Here is a 26,893-nt window from a genome sequence, read left to right as displayed (position 1 = left end):
AATGTGGGAGATAAGTCATGGAGGTGATATGTCATGGTTTCAGATTAGACCAGAACAGTTCTTTACAGGATCTGCTCGAAAGTTACTAGCATATAGTGCAGGACCTTTTAAGGTGCTAAAAAGGGTAGGTCCTAATGCTTATGTTGCAGATTTGCCACCTGATGTAAGCATTAGCTCCACTTTTAACATTGAAGACTTGATGGCATATACGGACCACCCCTCCATTCCAGATGACTTTTTTTGTACTCCACCCCATCACTCGACACCCCCTCCTTCCTTCTTTGATGTCCCTTTGGACCCTATTCCATTATCTATAACACCAGCACATATAGAACGTATTGATGTTATTTTGGATGAGCAAATTGTTTTTACCAGGAGTGGTGCAATTCAACGTTTCCTAGTACGATGGCCAGGATAGTCGGATTCCGACTACACATGGATTTCGAGAGTCACAACAACAGTTGGACCCCGATTTTTTGGAGTATTATTAGAGCCATCAGGAGTCCCACTCGATAAGGTTCAGTTCCCCCGCCCCAGGAGAGTTGGTGGGAACACCACTCATGTGTTGCCGATTACATCCACATTGTGGTTGGGTAATGATTCACTTATAATTGAATAAAGGACATTTTGAAACTCTATTAAATCATATTTTCAATTGTCATTAAGAATTAATTATTTCATTTGATTAGAGGCATTATCGTCATTTGAATTATCAATTAGGGTTTTGAGTCTATTGATGAGCAGATATGGAAGAGTCTTACATCATTCTCACAATAAGAAGTCGTATAGAGCCATAATTATTATGGAAAGAGGTCTCACAGAAGAGTTTCAATAAAAAAGTGTTTTAGTTATATTAGTTTTCTATTTATGTTGAGTTGTTAATTACGCTAGAACTTATCTTTATATGTTAGACTTTGGGTGTAATTGGGACAAGGGTAGTTTAATTGTAATTGGCCTCTACTACTTTCCTTTATTACAAATAAGGGTTCATGTACTCAGATTGCAACAAGTTAGTAAAGTTTTTTCTCTTTTCAAAAAATTCAACATCGTATCAGAGCAGGTTTTGTGAGTTAACTTGGTAAACCCACAGAAATAATGTGATCCTTTTCTGATCTATCATCTCTAATAGTTTGGGTTTGTATTCTATCTTCTTTCCCTCTTTCTAGTCCCAGTACCTGTAATTTTCTGGGCGTTTGCACCTCCATACTGAGCTTTTCATATAGCAAAATATATATGGACGGAAAGATCTTCGAGTCTACTTTCCAAATGCAAAAATAATTTTGGCAATCAGAGTTTTCTACAAAGAGAATTCAAAATTTGAAGTAGCAAAAGTAAAACTGAGAGAGAGGTTTGAGAAGCAACAGCAAAAAAGCTTCAACTTTTGAACCGTTTTATGTCATCAAGAACGAGACTTTATACGGAGAAATATTTATCAAAAGAAAGATATGTAAGTCTATTTTTTTAATTATCCAACCAATTCTCAATCTGAGTTTTCTAGAGGGAGATATTGATCTCAGAAGAGTCAATGGTCACGCTGGCCAAAGTAGAAAGAGTACTCAATTCGGCTAGATTAAGAGTCTAAAATCTATTAGATTATTTATCTTTTATTTTATTTTTTTTGAAAAAGTAGATTCTTCATCTCAAAATAAGTTTGTTTTATAAAGAGAAATTACACTTATATGAAAGGTATTGAAATCTAGTTCCAGATGGAGAAAATTTCATGTCAATTGATCTATATTTAAGGAGATATTTGCACTTAAGTTGGCAAGGGTCAAGCTACAGAACAAAGAGAATCAAAAGGTCATAAAAGATTCAAGAACGAATCTTTTTTTGTCAAATTAGGTATCAAATTAAAACTCTTCTGAGTCTAGTTTCTTGAGAAGGAAACCGTTTGTGATTCTGAGCTATATTTTGGGAGATATTGATATCAAAAGTACCAAAGGTCAGTTCTACCAAAAATCTCTTATTTTTTTTCCTATTTTCGCTCCTATTATCTTTCCAAGCATTGACATGAATTGAGTTTCCTTTTCTCCTAAAATCCGAGTTTTTTATCCAAATTTGTCTTCTAATCAGAGAGTTTTGGTTTGACTTCAATACTATCTTCTTGTTTGAAATCTCTTTGATCCAAAAAATCTCTTTATCTTTGGAAAGTTTAATTTAGGAAAGTGTTACTAATTCAGGAAAGTCTATCATTAGAAAGGTTTTTTTTTTATTCTACAGAATCTGGAAAGTATTCTAGATAGGAATTCGTTGAGTATTTGATTAGAAAATTTTCTCATATGGATTAATCAATTTGGAAACAGAAACTTGTAAGTTAAGTAATGCAATTATCAGAGTTTCCATAGTCAATGTTGTTTTCAAGATTTCTATTATTTTACTTGGTTGTATATCTTCCGCATCGTCAATTCCAAAAAATAATTTGCTCACCCTCATGAAATTATCTTGAGGTCATACTTGGTCAAATTTGTTAAGTTATTTTTCTATTTTTACAGTCTCCTTCTTATTGTCGAGGTGGTTATTTTTCCTTCGTTACATGCCCCGCATACTTCTTTTCATCGGTTACCTTTTTCTACTCTCGCATACCCCTTTGGGCCAACCTCTTGTGCATTGTTTCAATTGGTTTCTCTTTTTATATACATATAGGTGTTTTAAGTTCATCAAGACTTTTTTATGAGTACCCTTAAGTGGGTTTTATCATTGTCCTTTGAGTGACAGGCGTTATCCTTTTTAGAAAATATCATCACTTCTTTTGTTTGAAATCCTTTGAGGTTAGTTTCAAACTTTTTTATACGTACATCACCCATCTTATTTTTTGAGAGTCATCAGATTAAATTCTTATCCTCAGGACACCTTGATGGAGGAGATAATAAATATAGATATGTTTTTGTTTCAAGATTGAATTACACTGATACCTTTCAACTTGAGGGGGAGAAGTAGAAGAAGAAGTACAAGAAAGAGGTATTTTATTCCACATGTTGCGGTAATTTTTATGTGACCAAAATATTTCAGAAAGGGAGAGCACAAAAGATGAATTTTTTGCATTTATGAAGAATTGCATCTGTGAAGAACTTTTTTTAGCAAAAGAAAATTAAAGACCAAGAATCCTTTTCATTGCAAGCTGAAGTTATAAACACAAGCTTGAGGAGTTTTTTTTTTTTTTTTTTGAAGAGTGCGTATATTAATAAAAGAGGAAAAGAGAAAAAAATACAAACCTAGGTCTGGGGACCTGTCACTACAACAAAGTGTTGGAAAGAAGTGACATCCTTGGCCTGGGTATCTGCTAAGTAATTACTAGAGCGAGGAATGTGATTCCAATTACAGCTTAAATGAGAAGATAAATTGCATATTTCCTTAAACATATCCTAATGACGCCACGGAGGCCTGACAGAGTTTGCACACCAATTGATGACTACCTTTGAATCTCCTTCAATGTAGAGAGGACCTGAGAGGTCGGTAGAGAAAATTTTGAGGCCGTGCAACAGTCCCGAAAGTTCCCCTGTTGTAGAGTCAGAGTTACCAAAGGGGGCTGCATAGGAGAAAAGGAGGTCACCATTTGCATTGTGGATGACTCCCCCAAACCCTATTGGACCCGGGCAACCAAGAGCACTTCCATCAAAGTTGAACTTTAAATGTCCGGGAGGGAGGGCCCAAATAGCCATGGTCAGGGGGCTAGAGGGCTGAGAGAGACCAGCGATTGTCTGCCAATTTCCCCTAAGTTTGTCTCACTAAAGTTTCTGAATTCTTTTTTGTTCAAGAGCCAAACAATTACTTGGCTTGTAAGTTGCTCTGTTAGAACCTCAATAGGAGAGGTTTTGAAATTGAATTTCATCCTGTTACGTTCTTTCCAAAGTGCCTCGATGATATGACCAATACAGCATGACATAATCATTTTACCTGTCTTTCGGAGTTTGGATTCAATGAGTAAGAGGACAGTATTAGTTAAGTTTCCCGAGGCACAGTATTGGAAGCCAATTTTATTTAGAAGGGATGTCCAGACCAAGTGGGTGAACTGACATGATAGGAGAAAGTGGTTCGCCATTTCTAGGGCATTTCTGCAGAAGGGGTAGAGTGGGTCCTGGATATGGGTACCCCTTCAGATTAAGGAATCAGAGGTTAAGATTTTATTCCTACATGCAGTCCAGATGAAAAATTTAGCACGTGGCGTGGCAAGGAGGTCCCAGGAATAGGCCGTAGGGTGCTTTGGGTGGGCTGTGGAGTTGTTGCTTATGAATTTGTAGGCAGAGGCAGTGGAGAAAGAACCCTTTGGACATGGAGTCTAGATTAAAGTGTCACCTGAGTTATTTGGCTTTCTGACTGGGAAGTTGGCAAGGAGCTTGGAGGCAAGAAGGGCTTCAGTATCAGAGAGGTGTCTTCTAAGGTTTAAATTTCAGTCCCCATTATCTGACCAGATGTCGGAGATGAAAATCTCAGAGTTACCTGATAGGCCAGAGAATACTTGGAAGTTGTTTTTGAGGGGGGATTGACCAGCCCACCAATCAATCTAGAATTTTGTTGATGCTCCATTTCCAATGTAACATTTTACTGCCATCTTGATTTCAGGGAGTAGTCTAACAATTTTTTTCCAAGCAGGTGAGAGTGACTAAACTCGACCCCCCTCAGTCCACCAGCCAATGGAGGTTAGCTTTTGCCGCAATGAAAGCTCTCCAAATTAAAGAAGGTTGTAGATTGAATTTCCAGATCTATTTAAGGAGAAGAGCAGAATTTGTGGTGGTGAAATCCTGGATACCCAGCCCGCCCGAGGACTGTGGTTTTCACACTTCCTCTCATTTAACCAAATGATATGTCTTTTCCCCATTTGGACCACCCCAGAGGAATCTTCTCTTTAGAAGCTCAATTCTGTTTCTAACTAAAGCTGGATAGAGGAACGTAGATAAAAAAATAGTTAGGTATTCCGTACAGACAAGATTTGATCGGAACTAATTTGCCCGCTTTTGAGAGGAATTTTCCTCGCCAAGAGGCAAGACGCCCTTCCAAGCGCTCAATGACAGGATGCCAAGAAGCCTAAGAGGGGAGGCGTGGGGTCAAAGGGAGCCCCAGATAAGTTCCAACAGATGTTGCAATGTTGCATCCCAGATAGCTCGCCATTGAACTAAGCAGACTAGGCTGAATGTTGTATCCCGAAATGGATGATTTTCCACAACTGATTTTTTGCCCAGATGAGATTTCAAATAAGCTAAGCAAGGCACTTAAATTGTGAATTTGGCTAAGGGAGCCATCACAGAAAAAAATTGTGTTATCTGCATATTGAGGGAGGCTACCATCAAAGGCAAGGTCAGAGAAAATAGGTCTAAGCCATCCTACCGTTTTAGCCAGACGGACCATGGCAGCCAAATGCTCCCCAATGAGAGTGAACAAAAAGGGGGATAGAGGATCCCCCTGCCTGATTCCCCTAGAGCCCTTAAAATATCCACAAGGTTTGTCATTTACAAGGATAGAATAGGAGACATTAGAAATCCAACTTCTCATCCAAAATCTCCAACAAGTGGGAAATCCCATCTTGCCAAGGAGGTGGTCGAGCAACTTCTAGTTGACCCTGTCAAAAGCCTTCTCGAAATCTAGTTTAATAACCACGCGTGGTCGGTTCGATTTTTTTTCAAGAGTAAAGGATTTCATGAGCAATCATGGACGAGTCCAGGATGTTTCGACCAGCAAGAAAGGCACTCTGACAAGGACTGATGACACTTCGGAGAACAGACTTAAAGCGCTTGGCAAGAATACAGGCAAGGATTTTGTACGAGCTTTGTGGTGAGGTTAACGGGTCTATAATCTTGGGCCACGGTACAGTTGGGTTTTTTCAGGACGAGCAATGAAGGATTTGTGGGTGATTCCAACTCAATGGAAGTTATTGAAAAAATCATGCACATTGCTTCTAATAATGTCCCAATACTGACGGTAAAATTCACCATTGAAACCATCCGGGCCAGGGGCCCTATCCCTTGGCATTCCGAAAGCCGCCTCATCAATTTCATCCGGGTAGAAAGGTCTTTCCAGCTGAGCAGCATCAAACGCAGAGATACTACTGAATTCGATTTGGTCAAGGGTAGGGCGGTTGAAGCTCTCCTCAGTATATAGATCTGAAAAAAACTTTACAAACTCATTAGCAATGGAGATACTAGCCGTACACTCCTCACCATTTATGAGAAGGGAAGATGTACAGTTAGTTCTCCTACGGCCAGAAGCAATGGCATGGAAAAACTTTGTATTGCCATCCCCATCAAACAGCCAGTGGAATCTAGCATGTTGCTTCCAATGAGTAGTTTCGCTTGTAAGGAGTTTAGAGAAGTCAGAGTTTTAAGTTATTTCTACAAATGAGTTCAAGAGAAGTGAGAGACCTTTGCTCCTCCAGAAGATCCATCTCAGAGAAGCGGTGACGGATGGAGGCTTTTGTAAATGCAACAGCAGCATTGAGGTTGCGAGCCCAGGGCCTTATAACTGATTTGAGAGCTTTGAATTTTACATGGAACGCCCACCCCGGATTTGGATGATGTGGGAGATCTTCCCACCACTTCTTCAAATGCGGGACAAAAGAATCCACCAAGAGCCAGGAGTTTTCGAATCTGAATGGAGGAAACCCCCAATTTGGGGGATGGGTGTTTATGAGGATAGGCCAATGGTCAGAGCCGATTTTGTTGAGGACCTGACCCACAGTATTTTGGAAAAGAAGTAGCAAGTCATTATTAACCAATAATCGATCTAATTTTGAAAGGAAAGGAGGGGGGGGGTGGAATGGTGGTTGGCCATTGGACCAAGTAATTTTTTTCCCCGATAAGGGAATTTCAAGGAGCTCTAGACAACTAATCAGGTCCGAGAAAGCTCTCATTGTGGAGGTGATTCTTTTTGCAAGGGGGCTTTCAGCCAGAAGTTAGGGGAGACTCCATTGTTGAACTTTTTATAATATTTCATCCCATAAGAGGGATCGATGGTCGTTCCCCAAAGGCCAGGGCCCATTCTGATCCTAGAGCTCTGTTCCGAAAGCGGATGCAAAGGGAGAAATGACCCAGATCAATGGATACGGCCTCAACCGAGTTTGGGTTCCAGATTACAAGAATGCCACTAGAGTGCCCCACCACATCGATTACAGCCCACTCAAGGTCCAAATTAAACCATAGACTGTGGGCCACAAAATTATCAAAACATTGCAGCTTTGTTTATGTAAATATTATAATATTAGGCTTATATTCAAAAAGAGCTGCTTCGATGAAGTCTCGCTTAGAGGGCGAGTTGATTCCCCGAACGTTTCAGGATAGGACAATCATGGACCTGAGATTCTGAAAATATCCTCCTTTGAGTAGCAAAAGAGGCTGTTATAGTACTTGGAGAACTCCCAAGTTAGCTCCAGCATCTTCTCCAGTCGATGCGGGGAGACGACGCCCGCCGAGTGTTCCATGATGTGTTTCTGCATATTTTCCACCCGCTCCTTTCGGGTGAGTTTGGGATAGTCCCTGAGAGATTCGAAACGTGGGGGGGATGGGGAGGAGGGCGGGTTCTGTTCTGGCAAGCTGGTTTCCGGGGCGGGGTCTTTGCCTTTGCTACAGAGTTTTCTCCCTAGAGTATGTTTGTGTAATGACTTTGGGTGGCTTTCTCTATTTTGGTTTACGTCTGGAGTAGGTGATGGGGAAGGAATTGTATTTTCCATACCTTTCAGAATTACTAGCAGGTGTCTCTGGAAGTTTATCGGAGTTAGGGTCCATGGAGGCCAGAGGCATAGGGAAGAAGACGATGGAGTAAGGATTGTGGTTGGGATGTGATGATCTGTTCGGAGAAGGGGGATGCCATTGTAATAGAGGTGTGGTGTCAGCGGGGGGCTTTGGAGAGTTTCGGGGAAGATTTTCATCATTGGCAATAGGTGGAGGGGGGCTCAAGGGGGCAGAGTTGAGGGGACATGTTGCCAGGTTGGGATTGTCTCAGATTGTACATCTTGGGGGGATTTTGAAAGCGGATCTAAGACATCAAGATTCATAGGGTAATCAGGGTGTAGCAGGTTCTCCGAGGGGGTGAGAAAAGCTATATTTCACTTTTGTGGACTGGCTGGTCCGACGTTTCTTGTACTGTTAGGAGCAGTGAGGTTGTTAGGGAGATTGTTCTCTGGGTGGGTTGATGGGGGGCTGAGGGTGACTTTCGGGATGGGAGAGTCAACTGGCGGTAAAGTGTGGTGGGGTGGGGTTTGATAGGTTGTGGGACAGTGTGAGTTGGAATTGGTGGCTCGGGGCTCCAGAGGATGCTGAGTGGATGGTATATCAGGGATGGGATGGGGCATGTCAGTATGAAAAGAGAGGGCTGCGGAGTGAGGTGAGGGGCGTCGAGGTGTTTAACTCCAAGACATCAAACCTCGTCGCCGATTAACCATGTCACAGTGGGCCTCCACACGAGCCACCATCCTCTTTGAATTGGTGGCTCGGGGCTCCAGAGGATGCTGAGTGGATGGTATATCAGGGATGGGATGGGGCATGACAGTATGAAAAGAGAGGGCTGAAGAGTGAGGTGAGGGGTGTCGAGGTGTTTTGTGTTCTGAAAGAGGATGGTGGCTCCTGTGGAGGCCCACTGTGACAGGGTTAATAGGCGACAAGGTTTGATGTCTTGGAGTTTGGGTAGACATGGGGGAGATTGATCTTTGGCTGATAGCTTGGGAGGGAAGCTGATTTGATAGTATCTCAGGAGTGGTACAGGACATATCGATGGGAAAGGAGAGGTTTGTGGGATGGGAAAAAAGGTTATGTGGAATTTTGGTGGCCGAGGGGCGATGTGGCAGGCATTCAACAGGTGTGGTCAGATGGGCGCTGGGCTCCAAGCGAGAGGGATCAGGGATAGGTTGAATCAGATGGGGTGTCAGACTCAAAGGAGTAACAGGGGTGATTTGGTTAGGACGACGGGGATTTGAAGGTATGATTCCAGTGCCAAGTGTCTGGTTCAAGCTGGAGTTTCGGGGGGTGTTTAGGAGCATGATGTGGGATGGAGTGCTCTTGGAAATGGTGTTCGGCAATGAAAAGATGGGTTGAGTGGAGCTTTGGATTTTTTGGTTTTCGGAATTTGAATTTTCATTCGGGAGAGTTCCATGGGCATTGGCCGAAGTTATTTTTTGTTGAGTTTATAGGCTAGCTCGGCCCCTGACTCGGTGTAAGATGGACTCTGGTTTAACTCAGTACTCAGAGAGTCAAGGTTGCACTGAGTCAGACATTTATCAAGATCTCGCGAGTTCGGAATCATTGGGGGGAGACAGCTCATATCCTCAAATTCCAACATGATCCAGGCGAAGAAATCGCCCGAAAAAAGTTCAATGAGTTGAGTTCCTCTTACCAGGGATTTTGGCTTAATGAAGAAATTTTTCCATAGCAGTTCCTGCGGTTTCTCATTAGCCAGACGAGCTCACCGAAAATATTCGCCAGGCTTTCTAGCATGTGTCGGCATCGGAGTTCTACTAGAATACCGCGAGCAGCTACCCATTGGCCAACCCAAGATGTGCCGGAGTTCCAAAGGATTATGCCCATAATTGGGGATTTTGTCTCATTTTGTAGATGAAGCAGCGTCTCCCTATCCTCATGCGACTGGAAAGCCAAGAGCTAGTGCTTGTCCTGGATGTGTGTAATGTCCACTGTCCATTTGAGACTTTCTTCCGGATCCAATTTCTGATCATCTCGGCTGAGTTATGATCAGGTCGGACAATGATGGTGGGGGTTGTCGATAACCGCTTCTTCCCTTCTTCTAGGGCTTGCTCTGTGTTGGAATATTTGTTTGTATCGACTCAGCCAGTCCTTGTATAAGATCCGTGGGGTTGCTTTCCTAAAAGGTTCGAGCCTTTTAGTGCACTGGTTTCAACATGGTATCAGAGCAGGTTGGTCCCGAGTTCGAATCCCGCTCCCACCAAATTTGTCCTGGGCTTTTCCAGGAATTTGTCCCAGGTATTTCTGGTGAATTTGTCCCGGGTTTTTCTGGTGAATTTGTCCATGGGTTTTCCCGTGCGGGGGAGTGTTGGAATATTTGTTTGCATCAACCGGGCCAGTCCTTGTATAAGATCTGTGGGGTTGTTTTCCTAAAAGGTTCGAGCCTTTTAGCGCACTGGTTTCAACACTCTAGTGAGAAAAGGGGGTGGAGATTCTCATGGTAGATGGATTTCGAAGGGGGTGGAGGCGGGAGTGTGACACTTGTCTCTAGGATTTTCGGAGGGGGTTGGGGGTTGGGGGCAAGAGGAGTTGTTTCCTGGAGAGAAAGGGATTGATGGAATCTTTCCAAGATTTTTCTGGTTTGGGTAGCTTGGTAGTGGGAGTTTTGTTCTTCCCTGTGGGGGGATGGCGGGGGGGTGATAAGCTGGGCTTTTTTGGGTGATTGATGTGGAGGGTATTTCCTGCGGCTTGTGCCTGGGATAGTTGGTTGATCGAGAGCTTGAATTGCCTTCATCCCAACCCGAAGCTTGGGCTTTGCAGAATGAAAACCATTCCCATGATTTTATTTGCTCGTCTCAGAGTGATCGAGCACTCAAGCTTTCCTCCGTGAAATTGAGTGTGGATCTGAAATTCCAACTCCCTTGTGAAGAGTGATTTGTCATAGCTTCGCCCCGTGTTGTTGTCCCATACTTTTCCTAGGATAAAGCCGAAGGCTTCCACAGCATCGATGGGAATGGAGATGAAGGACTTCTTTGATCCAAATCGGGAGGTGATTCGCAGAAATTTTTGTCTTTCGCTTTTCTGAGGGAGATGGAGCCGTTGTTGTTTCTGTAGTGGAGTTCATCTAGTTCTTCCACCCCAATCCTTCTTCTTGATGTGCGACTCACGACGGTTTGCCATTCTTGTTCGTCAATTGGCTCCTTCGGTCTAGATGTCTCCCCTTCGTACCTTGCTGCTATTGCGTTTGTGTCAATTAGATTTCCACCATGATCTGCTACTCTAGATGCCCTTTGCACGTTTGGTACTTCTATATACCTGTTATGGTTTATTCAGGTCCTTGAAGAGGAGTGTTGAAGAGCAGATATTGAAGAGTCTTACATGACTCTCACAATAAGAAGTCTTACAAAGCCATAATTATTATGGAAGGAGGTCTCACAGAAGAGTTTTAGTTAAAAGGTGTTTTAGTTATGTTATTCTTCTATTTATGTTGAGTTGTTTAATTATGCTAGGACTTATCTTTAAGTGTTAGACTTTGGGTGTAATTGGGACAAGGGTAGTTTAATTATAATTAGACTCTATTACTTTCTTCTATTATAAATAGGGGTTCATGTACTCAGATTACAACAAAATTAGTAAGGTTTTCTCTTTTCCAAAAATTCAACAGAATCATTATCTAAGGCTTGTATAACTTGAAAAGCTTAATGAATGATGATTTTGGAAATTTCCTTCGACTTGCTTTCTCTTCATCATCTTTCTTATCTCTTTGTTCTTCTTCTTCACTCTCAGTTTCAGGATAAGCATAATTGTACTGCATCACTTTCTCTTATCAATATTGAAAAAAGTAAGAAGAGCGAGTTGAAGATAGAGAATGAGAGGGAGAGAAAATGGAGAGCGAAAAGCTCAAATAGAGAGCTACGAGGGCTGTGGTCATCCCCCAACCTGTATTTATAATGTTGTTTGAGGACAATTACAAATATGCCCTTAGTTAAGTGAAACTTTAATCTCCTTGTATCTTCCATTCTACATGTCCTATTTAAATGAAACTTGGTCCATAGACGTAATTGGACATACATAACAAGATTACATCAAGACAAAATAAATAAAGATAAATAAATGACCAAAATACCCCTGTACTTGTTTTTCAACAAATATGTTCCAAGAAAAAGATGGCTTTCTCTTATCAATCTGGAAGTTTTTTTTGAAAGTAGGTTGTGAATATATATTGCAAAAAGAAGAAAATACATTACCTAGCTAAGGTGGCCTTCCTCCCCAACAAGTTGTTGGAGGGCAACGCCCTGTTTAGCTTGTCTATCTGCCAAATGATTAGCAGATCTAGGAATATAATTCCACTTACAATACATTTGGGAAATTAAAGTACATATATCCTCATATAACTCCCAATGCTGCCAAGGAGGTTTTGAAGGCTTCGTATACCAATTGATAACAACCTTTGAATCGCCTTCAATGCAGCGAAGACTAATAGCTATAGAGTGATCTCAAGAGTTTCAATGGCTGAATTTATTCAAGGAGGAAACGAGATGATATCTATAGAAAAATACTAGATTCTTCTGAGTAAAAAGGATGATATTAATAACCATTAAAAAAAAGAAAATAGACTGACAGATAGATAGATAGATAGAGAGAGAGAGAGAGAGAGAGAGAGAGAGAGATGAATAAAAGAGGTGCCTTCTGACTCCCCATTTGAAGGAGCAAAAGTGAGTCATTAGCTACTCCTAGAAGCAGGGATGCACAGGAAGGTTTTCTGAAAATGATCAGAACTGCCCATGGAAGATTGCACAATGCACGAGAAAAAAATAAGAACCCATGGAAGAAGCATGGGTTCACCAAATACTACGACTTGCTATCAGTTTCCACACAAAAAAAGGATTTTCTTTTGTGCCAGAAAGCAAGGTTCACTGTCCCATAGATTATGGTCCCTATTTTCTTAACTTCTTTTCACTGTACTCACACCCTTTTTGTTTATTTCTGGTACAGGCTCAATAGCAGCTTAAAGTACAGAAAAATAAATCGACAACACTTTTTTCTAAAAGAGAAACTCTAGTATAATAGAAGGAGATCAAACCTTCAACTTTGGGAGCAACATTTCCCAGAGAAAGCTTGCTGAACTTAAGGGCAGTAATTCCAGGAGGTCTATATTCTTCAAGTAGTGGCTCAACAGATTCTTTAATTACCATTGTCGCTGCCTGAGATGGCGAATTTCAAAACTCACAATAAATACTTGAATATTTGTACATTTACAGAAAGAATACAACAAAATAGTTAATTTATCACTATGGTAGTAAAGATATTTGCCACTTACATCAGCAACAAAAGGCCACAATTTTGCAAGTTGCTTGTTCAGCCACTTCACCTGCAAATGAGCAAGAGGAACAAACTCAGTTCCACATACACCAATAAAGTATGAAGAAAGTCAGCAGATAACGAATAAATACTTGTTTTAGATATCTTGACTGCTTTTATGCAACATCTCACTTCTCACTTGAAATAACCAGAGATAACTTACTGTTTGAAAATTAATCATCTTTCTATAATTCTTCCTACCAACTAGGTGACATAACAAGCCGATCTAGTTATCCACTTTTCCTATGTATAGGACAAGCATGTTCACGTCCCAGAAAAAAATATGACTTGGGTTTAGTGCCAAAGGATCCTGCCTAAGTTCACAAATGCGAAAAAATAATATTTCCATATTCACTTGCTTTTTTTTCCCTTAACAGCTTGTTGAAAGTTGGAAGGATCAATGTTAATTTTACTCAGCTTATACATCATAAACCATGTAATAGCTCAAGATGTAGCCCAAAGGGTAATTTAGACTTTGTATAAAATTTGGTATAGATAAGATGAAGGTGAACGGCTGAGGTCATACCCTAAGGTAAATCTGGGTTTGGCTCTCGTTTGAGAAAAATTCCCTTGTTTCTTTTTGCTTGCTTTCTTCTTCTGTATCTGTTCTCTTTCTTACTTTTTCCCTTTTGTACTATCTCGAACTCACGATTTCATAACTTAAGTCAAAGATAATTTGCCAAAATCAAATGATATTGTTAGAAGAGTGGACCCATGTCCACACGTCCAAGAAAAGAAAGCTCACACATCTAAGAGGTAGCATGTGGGTAAATAAGAAGTCTTCTCATAAAGATGGCATGAAGTTGTAAATACTTGTCTTTTTTATATCTTTTCTTTTATAATGTCGTAGCCCTAAAAGAGCATTGTAAAAGCTATAAATAGAGGTATTGGCTAAGAGGTAAGAGCATTCAAGTTCTTTCCTCCTTTCTCCCAAAGTTCGCCCAACCTATCTCCCTTGGTAGGCGCTCTTCCTCTTCTCCTTTGTCCAAGCTCTATCCCTTGGTGGTTGATCCCTTTTCCCTCTCTTCTCCTTGTTCTTCTTGGTTTGGTTGAAATTCTTATCATGAGATCCTAAACTCTACATGGTATCAGAGCCTAAGTGTTTAGGATCCCCTTTGATAAAGTATACGAAAAAATATTTATGAAGGTTGGCCATGAAATCACTCATGAAGGAAGGAGTCCAGCCATGAAGAGATAAGTCATTTTTGGTTATTATTTACTCATTTTCCTTGCTATATGTTGAGGCTTTGATCTCTGGATTACATCAAGACAAGATGATCTTCATATGAGAAGTTGTGAAGATTAATCCCTTGTGTTAAGAAGATGTTATCATCTTGGCCTTCTTGTAGCTAAATTACAAGGTTGATCAAGATTGGTTGTTCTATCAAGATTGATGGCTTGAGATTCAGTTATTTACATGTGGCTTGGATGATTTTTCAATGAGTTGGAATTCCTGCACATGTTGCTGCAAGGCCTCTCACACTTGGTGCTGCTCATGTGGCCGATTCATTTAGCTGGTGAATCAACATATGTTTAAACCCCAGCATGATGAAAATTTATCCACATGCCTCTACTATTCTGCTGCCCTCTCTACTCTCTTGAACTCCAACTTGGTTATTTGAAAGTTGGATTGTCCCTATGAGTTGAGATTTATAAGAGACCTTATTTGCTACAAAGGATCTCAAAGAAAGATAACCGTGGTTCTTAAGTGTTTAGCCACGATTTTTGGAATTTTGGGTTAAAGCATAAGTTTTCATTCTATCATCTTGAGATTTTTTTTAAGGATATATAGGATTTGATTCATTTCTGGATGGTGACTGCACTTGACATAGGCACAAATGCTTTGATGATTTAGTGCCTGATCTTGTGGATAAGATTCTATATCTCAATTTACAAGTAATTGATTTGGTACACGGATCCTTCAAGTTTGAATTAGTGGATGTTTTTGAGAAGATCTTCTCTTATTTGGTCTATTTAGGACATTCAGATTGACTTATTTGGCAGCCTATACATGATTTAAAGTGCCTTCCCATTTTGATTTTACTTATTCTTAAATTTGGAGCTTCTATAATTGATCTTGAGTGTAGTTTAAGCATTTGTTTTACTGCAAGATGGATGCTGGAAATACAAGTAGTAAGAGTGACATACTAAGAATTACTACTATTCCCTTAAGGGGCCTCTCAAATTATCTCAGTTGGTCGCAATCGGTACGAGGGGCTCTTATTACTCGTGACCTTCTCGGTCACTTAAACAAACCTTCTCCACCGATTGATGAAGAAGATCTACCCTACCTCAAGTGGGTTAAGAATTATAATTTGGCCATTAGTTGGTTTATTAATAGTATGGAAGAATATCTAGCCAACAATGTTGTCCACGTAAAAACAGCCAAAGACATTTGGGACACATGTGCAAAGTTATATTCTAGCACGGCCACTTTGCAAAAATTATTTGATGTCTTGCAAAACATGCTAAATACTAAGCAAGGGGATAATATTCATGAGTTTTTGGCTCGGTTTCAGGGTCTCCTTCAAGAGTGGAAGATCGCTCAGCCGTACTCTACCAATATTTCAATTCAAGAGAGACAACGGGAAGTTTTAACGGCAGCAATTTGCTTGACGAATATCAAGTCATACCTTGAAGTTGCTAAGACTCAACTTCTTAACTCTTCCACACTTTCATCCTTTGATGAAATTAGTGTCACATTGCTGTGAATCCCTGACCTATCTCTTACCTCACATAATGATGCTCCATCGGCTATGTACTCTGGTAATAAAGGTGCATCATCCTTCAACCGAGGACGCAGCAGAAATTATAGAGGTGGTAGAACCGGTCCTACACACTCACGCACAGAGCGTCACATATGCACCTATTGTGGTGGTCAAAACCACCTTGTGGAAGGTTGTTGGAAGCTACATGGCAAGCAAGATTGGGCCACGGCTATCCCAACCTCCGCTGAAATTGATAAATGGGAAGATAAGGCTAACTCACAATCCGGGAAGATGACTTTCATTGTTGAAGACTATGACACATTTCAAAAAAAGAAGTCAATTATGGAATTTTCCCTTCCACCTTTACCTACTGCTACTACCACTATTGCTTCAAGTATGCTTTCTTCCTCTTCCTCTTCCTCCTTTTCATCTTGGATAATAGACTCCAGGGACTCCGAACATCTCTCAGGTAACAAACACATGTTCAATTCTTTATCTTCGTGTATTCCCAATAAATTTATTACTATTGGTAATGGTACCCAAACCAAAGTACTTAGCAAGGGATCCTCTTCTATTACATCCTCTATCCCACTTCAAAATGTCCTATATGTTCCTCAATTTCCCTTAAACTTACTCTCGGTAAGTCAAATCACAAAACAACTACATTGCTCTGTCACCTTCTCACCGGCTTCTTGTGCATTTCAGGATCTAACTACGAAGCGGGTGATTGGTGGCGGCCATGAAAAAGGAGGTTGGTATTACTTCGACCTACCTCCGGTAACTGCACTTTCATCCTGTACATCCGAGGCACAACTTTGGCACAACCGGCTTGGTCATCTATCTACACCTTCCCTTCGCCATTTACTTCCTTCGTTAAAGTCTTTATCTACTTTCATTGTTTGGGAAAGTTTCCCATCTTGTAATCTACTCGTTTGAGCTCTCATAATAAAATTCAGTATCATTTCAAAAAAAAATAAAAATTGTGACATTTGTCAATTAAGCAAACAGCAAAGGAGTACATATTCTCCTCGGCCTAAAACTACTAGTGTTGCTCATTTTTCTTTAGTATATTTTGATGTATGGGGACCCTTGTATGTTGCTAATATTTATCATATTAAATACTTTGTTACTTTTGTTGATGACTTTACCTTGGTTAGTTGGTTATATCTTTTTAAAGAAAGATCTAAAATAATTACTATCTTTAAGGCCTTTCATGCTATGGTATTAACTAAGTTTGACAAGAAAATTCAAATACTTTGGTCTAATAATGCTAAATAATATTTGTCTAGTGAGTTTCAATCCTTCTATGAAGGTTATGGCCTTATCCATCAAACATCTTGTGCCTACACCACTCAACAAAATGGTGTTGCTAAAAGAAAGAATTGTCATCTCCTTGAGGTTGCTCGGGGCCACCTCTACTCCATGAAGGTACCTTACTTTTATTGGCCTCATGCTCTACTTACGGCCTGTTTTCTTATCAATAGGTTACCTTCATCAATATTGGGTCATAAGACTCCATATTCTGTATTATTTCCTAGTGAAAACCCATTTTCTCTTCCCATAAAGGGTTTTGGATGTGCATGCTTTGTCCATATCACATATCCTCATAAAAGTAAACTTGCTCCTCATTCTATGAAGTGCATTTTCTTACTCTCACACCCAAAAAGGTTATGTCTATTACAAGCATGCCCTTCGACGGTTACTTGTGTCTCGGGATGTGACTTTTTTTTAGGACACCTCATTCTATTCCTCGGAAGATGCTCCTCCAGGTTTGTCCTTCCCTCCTACCACCCCTTGTCCATTTGTGCCCTTTAATGCCGATGTCACTCCACCCATTGAAGCACCAACCGACACCTCACCTATGGAGTTTTCAGATCCTACCGAGGTAAGTCCTTCCCCTATTCCATTTGGTCCACAGTTTGATACTCGGTCCATTGCTCTAAGAAAAGAATGGTGTTCCTATACTACTTCTCATCCTATATCCAATTTTATGTCTCACCATCGTTTGCCTCCGCTTGTCCTCTGTTCCTTGCATCTCCTTCTTCCACTTCTATTCCGCAATCCTATCAGGAGGATCTGCAACATCCAGGATGGAAGGTGACTATGGATGAGGAAATGCAAGCCTTACATGAAAATCAAACATGGCACTTAGCACCGGTTCCGAAAGGTAAGAAACCAGTGGGTTAATGAGTGTTTTTTGTCAAACACAATCCGGATGGGTCCATTGCTCGTCTTAAGGCCCGACTCATCGCTAAAGGGTACACTCAATATTATGGAGTAGATTATGAGGAGACCTTCTCTCCTGTTGCCAAGTTAAATTCGGTACGTATCTTATTATCATTCGCTGCTAACGCTTCATAGCCTGTATATCAACTCGATGTCAAAAATGCTTTCTTAAATGGCAACATCCGCGAGGAAATTTATATGGTTCAACCACCTAGTTATGTGGTTGAGGGGGAGTCCGTATGCCGCTTAAAAAAGTCCTTATATGGGCTTAAACAGTCCCCTCGGGCCTGGTTTGACAAATTTAGCTAAGCACTACTACGGTTTGAATTTCGTCGGTGCTCAACAGATCATTCGGTATATTTTAAAGATACCTCAAAAGGTAAGATACTATTGGTTGTGTATGTTGATGATATTATCTTAACTGACAATGATGTGCATAGCATACAAGAAGTAAAAAACATGATATGTCATGAATTCAAAACTAAAGATTTTGGACTTCTAAATTATTTTCTGGGCATAGAAGTCATTCAGTCCAAACATGGGATAATATTGTCTCAAAAGAAGTATGTCCTGGACCTCCTCGAAGAAACCGGAATGATGGGTTTCGCCCAGCTGACACACCTATGGATGCAAATATAAAACTATGTGTAAGTTCTGGAGAAGATATTGATATTGGAAAATATCAAAGAATTGTGGGCAAATTTATCTACCTCATGGTAACTAAACCAGACATATCATATGTTGTAAGTGTGGTGAGTCAGTACATGCATAAACCACAACTTACCGATTGGCAGGCTTTGGAGAGAATATTACGATACTTAAAAGGAGCCCCAGGAAGAGGATTGCTTTATAAGAAAAATGACCACTTCAACATAGAAGGTTTCTCAGATGCGGATTGGGTTGGATCACCTGATGATAGGAAGTCCACTTCTGGATATTGCACTCTTGTTGGGGGGAACCTGGTTACATAAAGAAGTAAGAAGCAAAATATGGTTGCAAGATCTAGTGCAAAAGCATAATACAGGGCCATCTCACACAGACAGTGAACTCCTATGGAGCAGGTCCCTTCTTACTGAATTAGGATTTTATAAAAGAGGTTCTATGGGTCTACATTGTGATAACTAAGTAGTCACTCATATTACTTCGAATCCAGTCTTCCATGAAAGGACCAAACACATCGAGGTGGACTATAGACAGGAAATTTCAAGCAGGTATAATCTCCCTCAAACATGTTTCATCACAAGAGCAAGTAGCGGATATTCTTACTAAACCGGTTACATCTAAGATCCTATCCTTTATATGTGTCAAATTGGGGGTCTATGATGTTTTTTCTCCTCCTCCAGCTTGAGGGAGAGTGTTAGAAGAGTGGGCCCAAGCCCACGCATTGTTAGAAGAGTGGGCCCATGCCGACACGTCCAAGAAAAGTGTTAGAAGAGTGGGCTCAAGCCCAAACGTCCAAGAAAAGAAAACCCACACATCTAAGAGGTGGCACATGGATAAATAAGAAATCTTCTCATAAAAATGGCATGAAGTTGTAAATACTTGTCTTTTTTATGTCTCTTCTTTTATAATGTTGTAGCCCTAAAAGGGCATTGTAAAAGCTATAAATAGAGGGTTTGGCTAAGAGGCATCCAACCTCTCCCTTGGTAGGCGCTCTCCCTCTTCTCCTTTGTCCAAGCTCTCTCCCTTGCTGGTTGATCCCTTCTCCCTCTCTTCTCCTTCTTCTTCTTAGTTTGGTTGAAGTTCTTATCATGGGATCCTAAATTCTACAGGTATCAGAGCAGGATATGAATTTTAAATTATCAAGTGAAGTAGTTACAAAGAGAAAAGAAGAACTAAAGAAGCATAAAACTTGTACCAGGTAAGACAGTTTAATCTCGTTTTTTTTTCTTGAGTAAAAGTTACTCTAAATCTGCAGAGGATTTATGCTTTGAATCTAGTCAAGAAGGTGACTGGAATGGATCCTCTACTACAACAACTGTAGCAGTTCGTGGAGAACAGTTATCTGATATACAGAGTGGGAAGATCATAGGAAAGATAATATTTTTCCATTCTGCTATGCATCATATGTGATCAGGTTAAGATCTGAATTTGTGTGTGGATGTTAAGACTGAAGCTTGACGTTGTTTTTGAGTTCTGAGTTTGAAGAAGAGGAGTCATTGTAGAGGAGAAGGATGCCTATAGTTTCCTGGTAGAAGATAAAATTCTGTCATAAGAGCTTAAAAGCAACTAGGTTCAGGTATAACTTAGGTTCTCGGTCTCATAATAGAAGTGTACTTATGAAGAACTATACATGCAACCTGCAGAAAGATTTGAGAGAGAGCTTGCAATATAGTTGCATGAGGCGCATATCAAGATTGTATGTGCTAGTTTCTGGTGCATGTCTGAAAGGCTCAAGTTTTGGTTTTGTTAGTCTTGAATTCAGGAGGGAGTTTATCATACTGGTTGTATGGCTGAAGGTTATAATGGGTCTGATAATGCATCAGAGAAAGAAGAATATTTCGGGAAAATCACTACTACCAAACTAAATGGTGGTAATTACACTCTATGGACTAGAGCTGCCGAGATATATATTGGAGCTAGGAACAATGAAAAATTCATATATGAAAAAACCCCTATAGTTTGCTCTACTAAACGGAGATCTGGAAATCTGAAAGTTATATCATGGTTGTTAAGTAGTATGGAGCCTCATGTAAATAATTAGAATATTCTGTGAGACAGCTTATGGAGAATGGGTTTATGAGGAGCAGCTCGGGTTTGTCTGTTTTCATCCTGAAAAGAGGTATGGGTTTTAATTGTGTATGTGAAAATAATATTGTGATTTCAATTAATGATACTGGTGAGATTGCTGAGATTAAAGGTCACCTCCAAAAGCATTTTCAAACAAAGGACTTTGGCCCTCTTAAGTATTTCTTGTGGATTGAAGTGTCCAAAAATAAATCAGGTATCTTACTATCTCAATGAAAATATGTAACGGACCTTCTAAGTGAGACAGGGCCACTAGGAAACAAGTGAGCTGATACTCTTTTTTTTTTTTTTTTTTTTGAAAAAGATGTATATATATAAACAAGAAAAATACAGAAATTACAAAGAGGGGAGCAAATCCCTGACAACCAACGATTGTAGGGTAGCTCCGAGCTTAGCAAGTGCATCAGCTGCCGAATTTGCGGATCTCGGAATGTGAGACCAAATACGAGATAAATATGAACAAATTTCAATAATCTCCCGAAAAATGTCCCAATGGCGCCACGGGGGAGGGGATGCATGCTCTCACCGTCCAATGACCACCTTCGAGTCCCCTTCAATATGGAGGGGACCAGTGCACTTATCTCTGAAAATGTGGAGCCCGTTGAGGAGACCATGACCAGCTGATACTCTTTTAGAAGAAAGTAAGAAATTATTTGATGAGAACTCAACAATCTTGAAGGATAAAACTCATTATAGACATCTAGTTGGGAAGTTGATATATGCAGCAGTTGTAGGATTCATGAGCAAATTATTGGAGGCCTGTAGGAAGATTCACCTGGAAGCTATACATAGAATCATTCGGTATCTTAAAGGGGAATCAGGTAAGGTACTAATATAAATATTATGGGCATACAAGGATATATAGGTATCCCGATGCTGATTATGCAGGTTCCAAGGAAGTTAAGAAGTCTACCAATGGATTTTGTGTAGTTTTAGGTGGAAATCTGGTTACCTGCCGAAGAAACAAAATGTTGTGGCAAGATTCAGTTCTAAAGTGGAATACAGAGCTATGGCCCACATAGCTTGTGAGCTGATCTGGTATATTCTCTAGCGTCTGAGTTTGGAACAAGGGCATCATTACCAAAGACTATGGAATGTGATAATGAAGCCGACATCTTCATTGTGGGATCAGCATCATTACCAATGACTATGGAATGTTATAATCAAGTCACCATCTTCATTGTAGGACTACCTAGTGTTCCATGAAAAAACAAAGCATATAGAAGTTGATTGCCACTTCATCCATGATCAAATCAGGAAGGGGAGAACTGCTACACCTCATGTGCATTCAGAAGATCAAGTAGCAGATCTTTTTATCAAGGCATTGCAAGGAGCTTGATTCCTAAAGTTGTGTTCCAAGTTGGGGTTATTTGATGCCTACTCCCTAGCTTGAGGTGAAATGTTGAAAGCTGGAAGGATTTATGTTATTTTTACTAGGATTACACATAAACCATGTAATAGCTCATTATATGCTCGATATGTAGCTCAAATGGCAATTTAGATTTTTTGTATTTAATTTAGTATAAATAAGATGAAGGTGGACAGCTGAGATCATAGCCTTGGGAAAATCTAGGTTTGGCTCTTGTTTGAGAACAATTCCCTTCTCTTATCTTCCTTTCTTCTTCTTTATTCATTATTTTTCTTACTTCTCCCTTTTGCACTCTCTCAAACTCACTATTTCATAACTTAAAGTCAAAGATAATTTGCCAGAATCACACAGCTTACTACTTAAATTGCATGTAGAAAGGCATGGAGATGGTGTCATTAACCTTCACCTAGCTTTTTTATTTTAAAAAAAAAAAAAGTATAGAGCAGCGTGAAATATCTAATCACACCAACTGGGTTAACCTAAGAAAATTCTAGAAGTTCTTCAATGTTTAGTTACACATACTTTGTGCCTACTCTAACTTTATGGCCCAAAAACACAAAAACCATGGACGAGGACAGACAAAGTATTGCTGCATGAGATCTGACAGAACTCAGGAAATGAACACGCTTTCTGTTGTGCTTTTATGTACCGAAATTAGAGTACACAAGGCCACCTCAGAGAGCAACTTTACTGAAAAATCTCTGCAAAAGCACCCCCACCTTAAACCACATGGTTATATGGGGCCAATGGATGTGACTTCAAAGAATACAAGTATACCAAGCTTGCTTGTAACACTAAAAACCTAATTTTCCTTGATGATCTTGTAAGAGAGAGAGCCCTTTCCTGGGTATTATACCACGAGATTGATTTTTCTTTAAATGGACAAGATCCAAGATTTTGAAGCCTTACAAACAAAACTTTGCAATCATTTATGGAGCAATAAATGATCATGGCATTTGACCAATCAGAAGAAGAAGCTATGTCCACTTCAGGTAGATAATTCAGAGATCCGACTAGTACATTATGTACTGAGCAAGATACTCTGCCACCTCAGATTTTCTTCCCAGTAGAACTTTTAGGATAGTATGCAATTATTTTGGAAGCAACCTCACCAACTTGGGTTCCCATATAAACCTATCTTCATCAGCCAAATATTTTCCCACCGTAATAACTAAATATTTTTTAAATCTCAGTTTTGTTTAGAATGATTCTTTGAATCACCATATGAATGTTGAACTAGTGGAAGAATTTGATATACTTCTACAGTTATGGTTCCATTAGAATTTGCTGTTCAATGAAAGATACACTTTAGTCATCATTTTTATCAAAGGTCTAAACAATTGGACAAGACTGAGTAGAGTTATTTGCCTTCCCCAGTCTTGCCACATGTTTCCTGTACTAACTGTTCCCATGTGCAAAGAATCAAGAGAACTAATTACAGAGAGATTATTTACTGCTCCAGGTTTTACCAAGTCTACACAAAAGACCTGTGAACTAGATAAGGGACAAAGAATACAATATTTCAATAAAGAAATAAGGGGACAAAGAAAAAGGCCAAGCTCATTGAATAAGACACAAATCCAGGAGAATCTAACCTGTTCAAACACAGGGAATGATATCCAATCAGGATAGTTGTCACCACAGAGTTTCTTCAAGTCCTCTCTGTTAAGGGTCCCAAGAAGTTTTATGTCAACAGCCTGCAGAAGATAAGGTGTGAGTATTAGAAAAATATTTTTCTGTTACAACTGAAAGCAGTTGGAAGAATCAGGAATCTTCCTCGAACAGCCTGCCATGGCTGTCTTTGCATAGATAATAGGGATTGACCAGAAACAACTGGTAGACCCCATATGTCTCTTTATAAGACACTGGAAATATTTCTTTTTCTGTGGAAAGGCCATGGCCTCTTAAGACCCTTCCCTTGAATCTGCCACGGGCGGAGTGAAAACTCTAGTCACGTAAGAATTTTTATTAAAAAGATGAATACGATCTTGTAACAATTTCAAAAGCACAATCAACTCAAATTGATTGTTGATGCTAGCTTCCTTCGAGGGATCATGTTCAGAAACACTAGATTCATAATCGTCTTAGCAGAATTTCTGTTGAGCATTTTAAGCAATCATAAAACATGTCATGACTTGTCTGTTGGTACTACCTAGACACCAGAACAAAACTCCCCATCAAATTTGAAGTAGAAAAATAAGAGTGAAATTGTACAGAAATTCACGAAAGTCACTCGTTACCAACAATGGAATTTAATATTTAAAGCAAGATTATTTCAGTCCATGACTCCAACACTCATACACTCCATGCTACTGCAACCTAGTGTTAAGTATGGAAAGGAAATCCAACAAATTGTGCAACATCATAACAGATCTATCAAATTGCTAACTTAGCTTGCATAAAACCAAATATATGTGACAATCTGAAAAACCAAAAAAACGAAATCAAATTATCAAGATCAATTTCAATATGTCCACAAAAGCATAGTTCAGTAAATGCTAAAAGTGCCTAGTTGAAAGTCATATAATCGCAAGAACCCTTAATAAAAGAAGAAGGAAGTGATATCTTGTTGGATCTTGGATCCATGAGATTTCATTCAGTTTGAGAAGGCCTGAGTTCGAGTAATTTTTCTGTATGCCCTGTCAGAAGATCCATTCCAACCCAGAGACCATCAATATCGATGCTCTCATTCACTTCAAGGCTGGTTCTGAACGCCGCATAACATCATCTTCAACCAACCTCCACCGCCCTTCTTCAATAATTTCCTTTGGGTGCGGCCACTAAAGAATTGCTTATATACTAAACATCTGCTTATATACGCTTACTAAAAGACTAACTTTATTAGGCCAGCGTGAAACTAAGAACGAGAGATGTGCCTAAGGCGGCAAGCAAGTAAACTGTGCACGCTACAAGAAAATTTACAAATAAATAGAAACGGTGGCTCAAGAAAGCAATAGCCCTGTAAAACCAATTGCCAAGCCATATTTAACAATTCTCAAGAGGTACAATAAACTCAAATTTGTTTAAAATTGGAAAACAAAAACAAAAAAGAAACTAGCGATCGGCGCTTGAAGTAAACCAACGAACACTAAAAACAAAGGAGGAATCTCCAAGCACTACCTAAAATTCTCATGAAAGCCAGCCCCGAAACCAGAACAGAAAAAGCTACACTTCGAGGACATAAAAAATGGAGAACAAGGAGTACCTTAGCCACCCGCTTCCTTGCTCGAGACTTCATCATTTCGCGCCATCCAGCCATGAGAGCGATCCCAACCAATACCCCCAAAATCAACCCCGTGATCAAACCCATTTTGTTCTTCCCTTTCTCCAAAACAAATTTCCTCTAACCTGAAATACGCCACCGATTTATTCCGTTCTTGAATTTCTGCTCCGGCGGATAGAGAGAAGCATTTAGAGATGAGAGACGAATCGACAAATTTTTACGAATTTATTTCGAAATGATAACGTATCATTACTACTACAGCTACTACAGTCGTTTCAGTTTCATTAACGTAATTACATTCGCAAATAACCTGAAAAAGGCCGACATGAAAATGGAAAGAAAGAACCAAATGAAAATCTCAACTCACAAAACGTTCAGGCAAGGTGTCCGTACACAGATTTCATCAACTGACGACAAGAATGAGGGCGAGCCACGTGCCAACAAGAATTTACTCATGATGCTTGCCCCTCCTATATCGCCGCTTTGGTACGGCTGGTGTTGACTTTAGTGACTTAATTAGTCCCCGTTTGCTTCCAGACCAGCAAATTAACTAGATTTGAGGACGTGGACGTAATTTTCGTAATCCATAGCCTCTCGGACTCATCTAAATCCGACAAATCTCCCCCTCCAAGTGCGGCCAGCCGGCCAGGCGCTTCGTTAGGTCAAAGGATTTCTTGAACTAGAGAGGTTAGAGATCCCACTTCTACCAAGTGTTGCACAATTTACCCAACTTTATAACGTTACTTGAACTTGACTAATTAATTTGAAACCCACGAGTGATAAATAGGTTGGCTTTGAGTTTATTTGTCTCATCTTATTATTAATTGGGTTAGAGTTCAAATTTAATACTATAACCCAACATGTCCTAGTTTAATTGTTCAATACAATACTAGGACCCAATATGTTATAATTTGTATTGCATGTTTGAAAATAATTATAATTTGTATTGCATGTTTGAAAATAAGGGACGTTACATAAACTTTGAATTAGGGTTGACCCATACCTATGCAAAGACCTCTTAGAGAATATGTAAACCATTTTTCATTTTGAGTGATATCGGCCACATGTCAAAAAGGTCACCTAAGTTTGGTCTATAGTAGACCTAGAAATGGTCTTGGTACCACATGATCTACATCAGAACTATCATTGATTGGTTTATTAAATTATCAGAACTATCACATGATCTAGACCCACATACTATTCTGGATTGAATCAGATAGGTTTATTAAATTATTTTTCATTCATGGATGTTGGATCATATTGGGTAACTTCAAGATCCATGTTTGATTTGTTTTCATGTAAATTGGATCATGTGTAGATCAGAGCAATCATACTACGTTTAGAATAATTTTTTTATGATTTATTTTTTCAAATTGGATGTAATAGGCGACGGTTTATCAACTGATTTGTCTCATTATTTTTATTCAATAAGGACATAAAGGTGGACTACCCACCCTCACTGTGCTTCCTCTTTTTACACCTCTTGAATATGATGATTACTCAAATGGTTTGTGTTGTTCCACCATAAACACCACTGCAAACACTTACAAACACAAACACAAAAAAAAAAAAAAAAAAACATTTGTTTCTTTGATATTAAAGTGTCCCTATACTTGAGAATTCATCTTACTAACAATAT

The 26,893-nt window shown here is 39.7% G+C and overlaps 1 protein-coding gene across 3 annotated transcripts in view; it reads right to left on the bottom strand.

Moving 5' to 3' along the window:
- The window catches only part of LOC137939035 (calcium-dependent lipid-binding protein-like), a 58,894-nt gene extending 33,118 nt beyond the window's left edge, over positions 1 to 25,776 (bottom strand). The window contains exons 1-5 of one of the 3 annotated variants that reach the window (XM_068784202.1): positions 25,622 to 25,776; positions 25,237 to 25,416; positions 23,627 to 23,728; positions 12,940 to 12,990; positions 12,703 to 12,823 (exon numbers count right to left, since the gene is read on the bottom strand). In XM_068784202.1, the coding sequence (XP_068640303.1) occupies positions 12,703 to 12,823; positions 12,940 to 12,990; positions 23,627 to 23,728; positions 25,237 to 25,341 (379 nt within the window). In that variant the 5' untranslated portion in view covers positions 25,342 to 25,416; positions 25,622 to 25,776. Of the gene's footprint in view, positions 1 to 12,702; positions 12,824 to 12,939; positions 12,991 to 23,626; positions 23,729 to 25,236; positions 25,533 to 25,621 lie in introns of those variants that run through there. The other 2 variants (XM_068784204.1, XM_068784203.1) reach the window with 2 other exon arrangements.
- Between the last annotated feature and the right edge of the window lie 1,117 nt (positions 25,777 to 26,893).

The sequence above is a fragment of the Aristolochia californica genome, unplaced genomic scaffold (genome assembly GCF_029961685.1).
Source record: "Aristolochia californica isolate CCGP_79_NKW_82.1479 unplaced genomic scaffold, dmAriCali1.0.hap1 SCAF_8, whole genome shotgun sequence".
Classification (NCBI taxonomy): Eukaryota; Viridiplantae; Streptophyta; class Magnoliopsida; order Piperales; family Aristolochiaceae; genus Aristolochia; species Aristolochia californica.
This window is presented reverse-complemented; position numbering and strand designations above follow the sequence as displayed.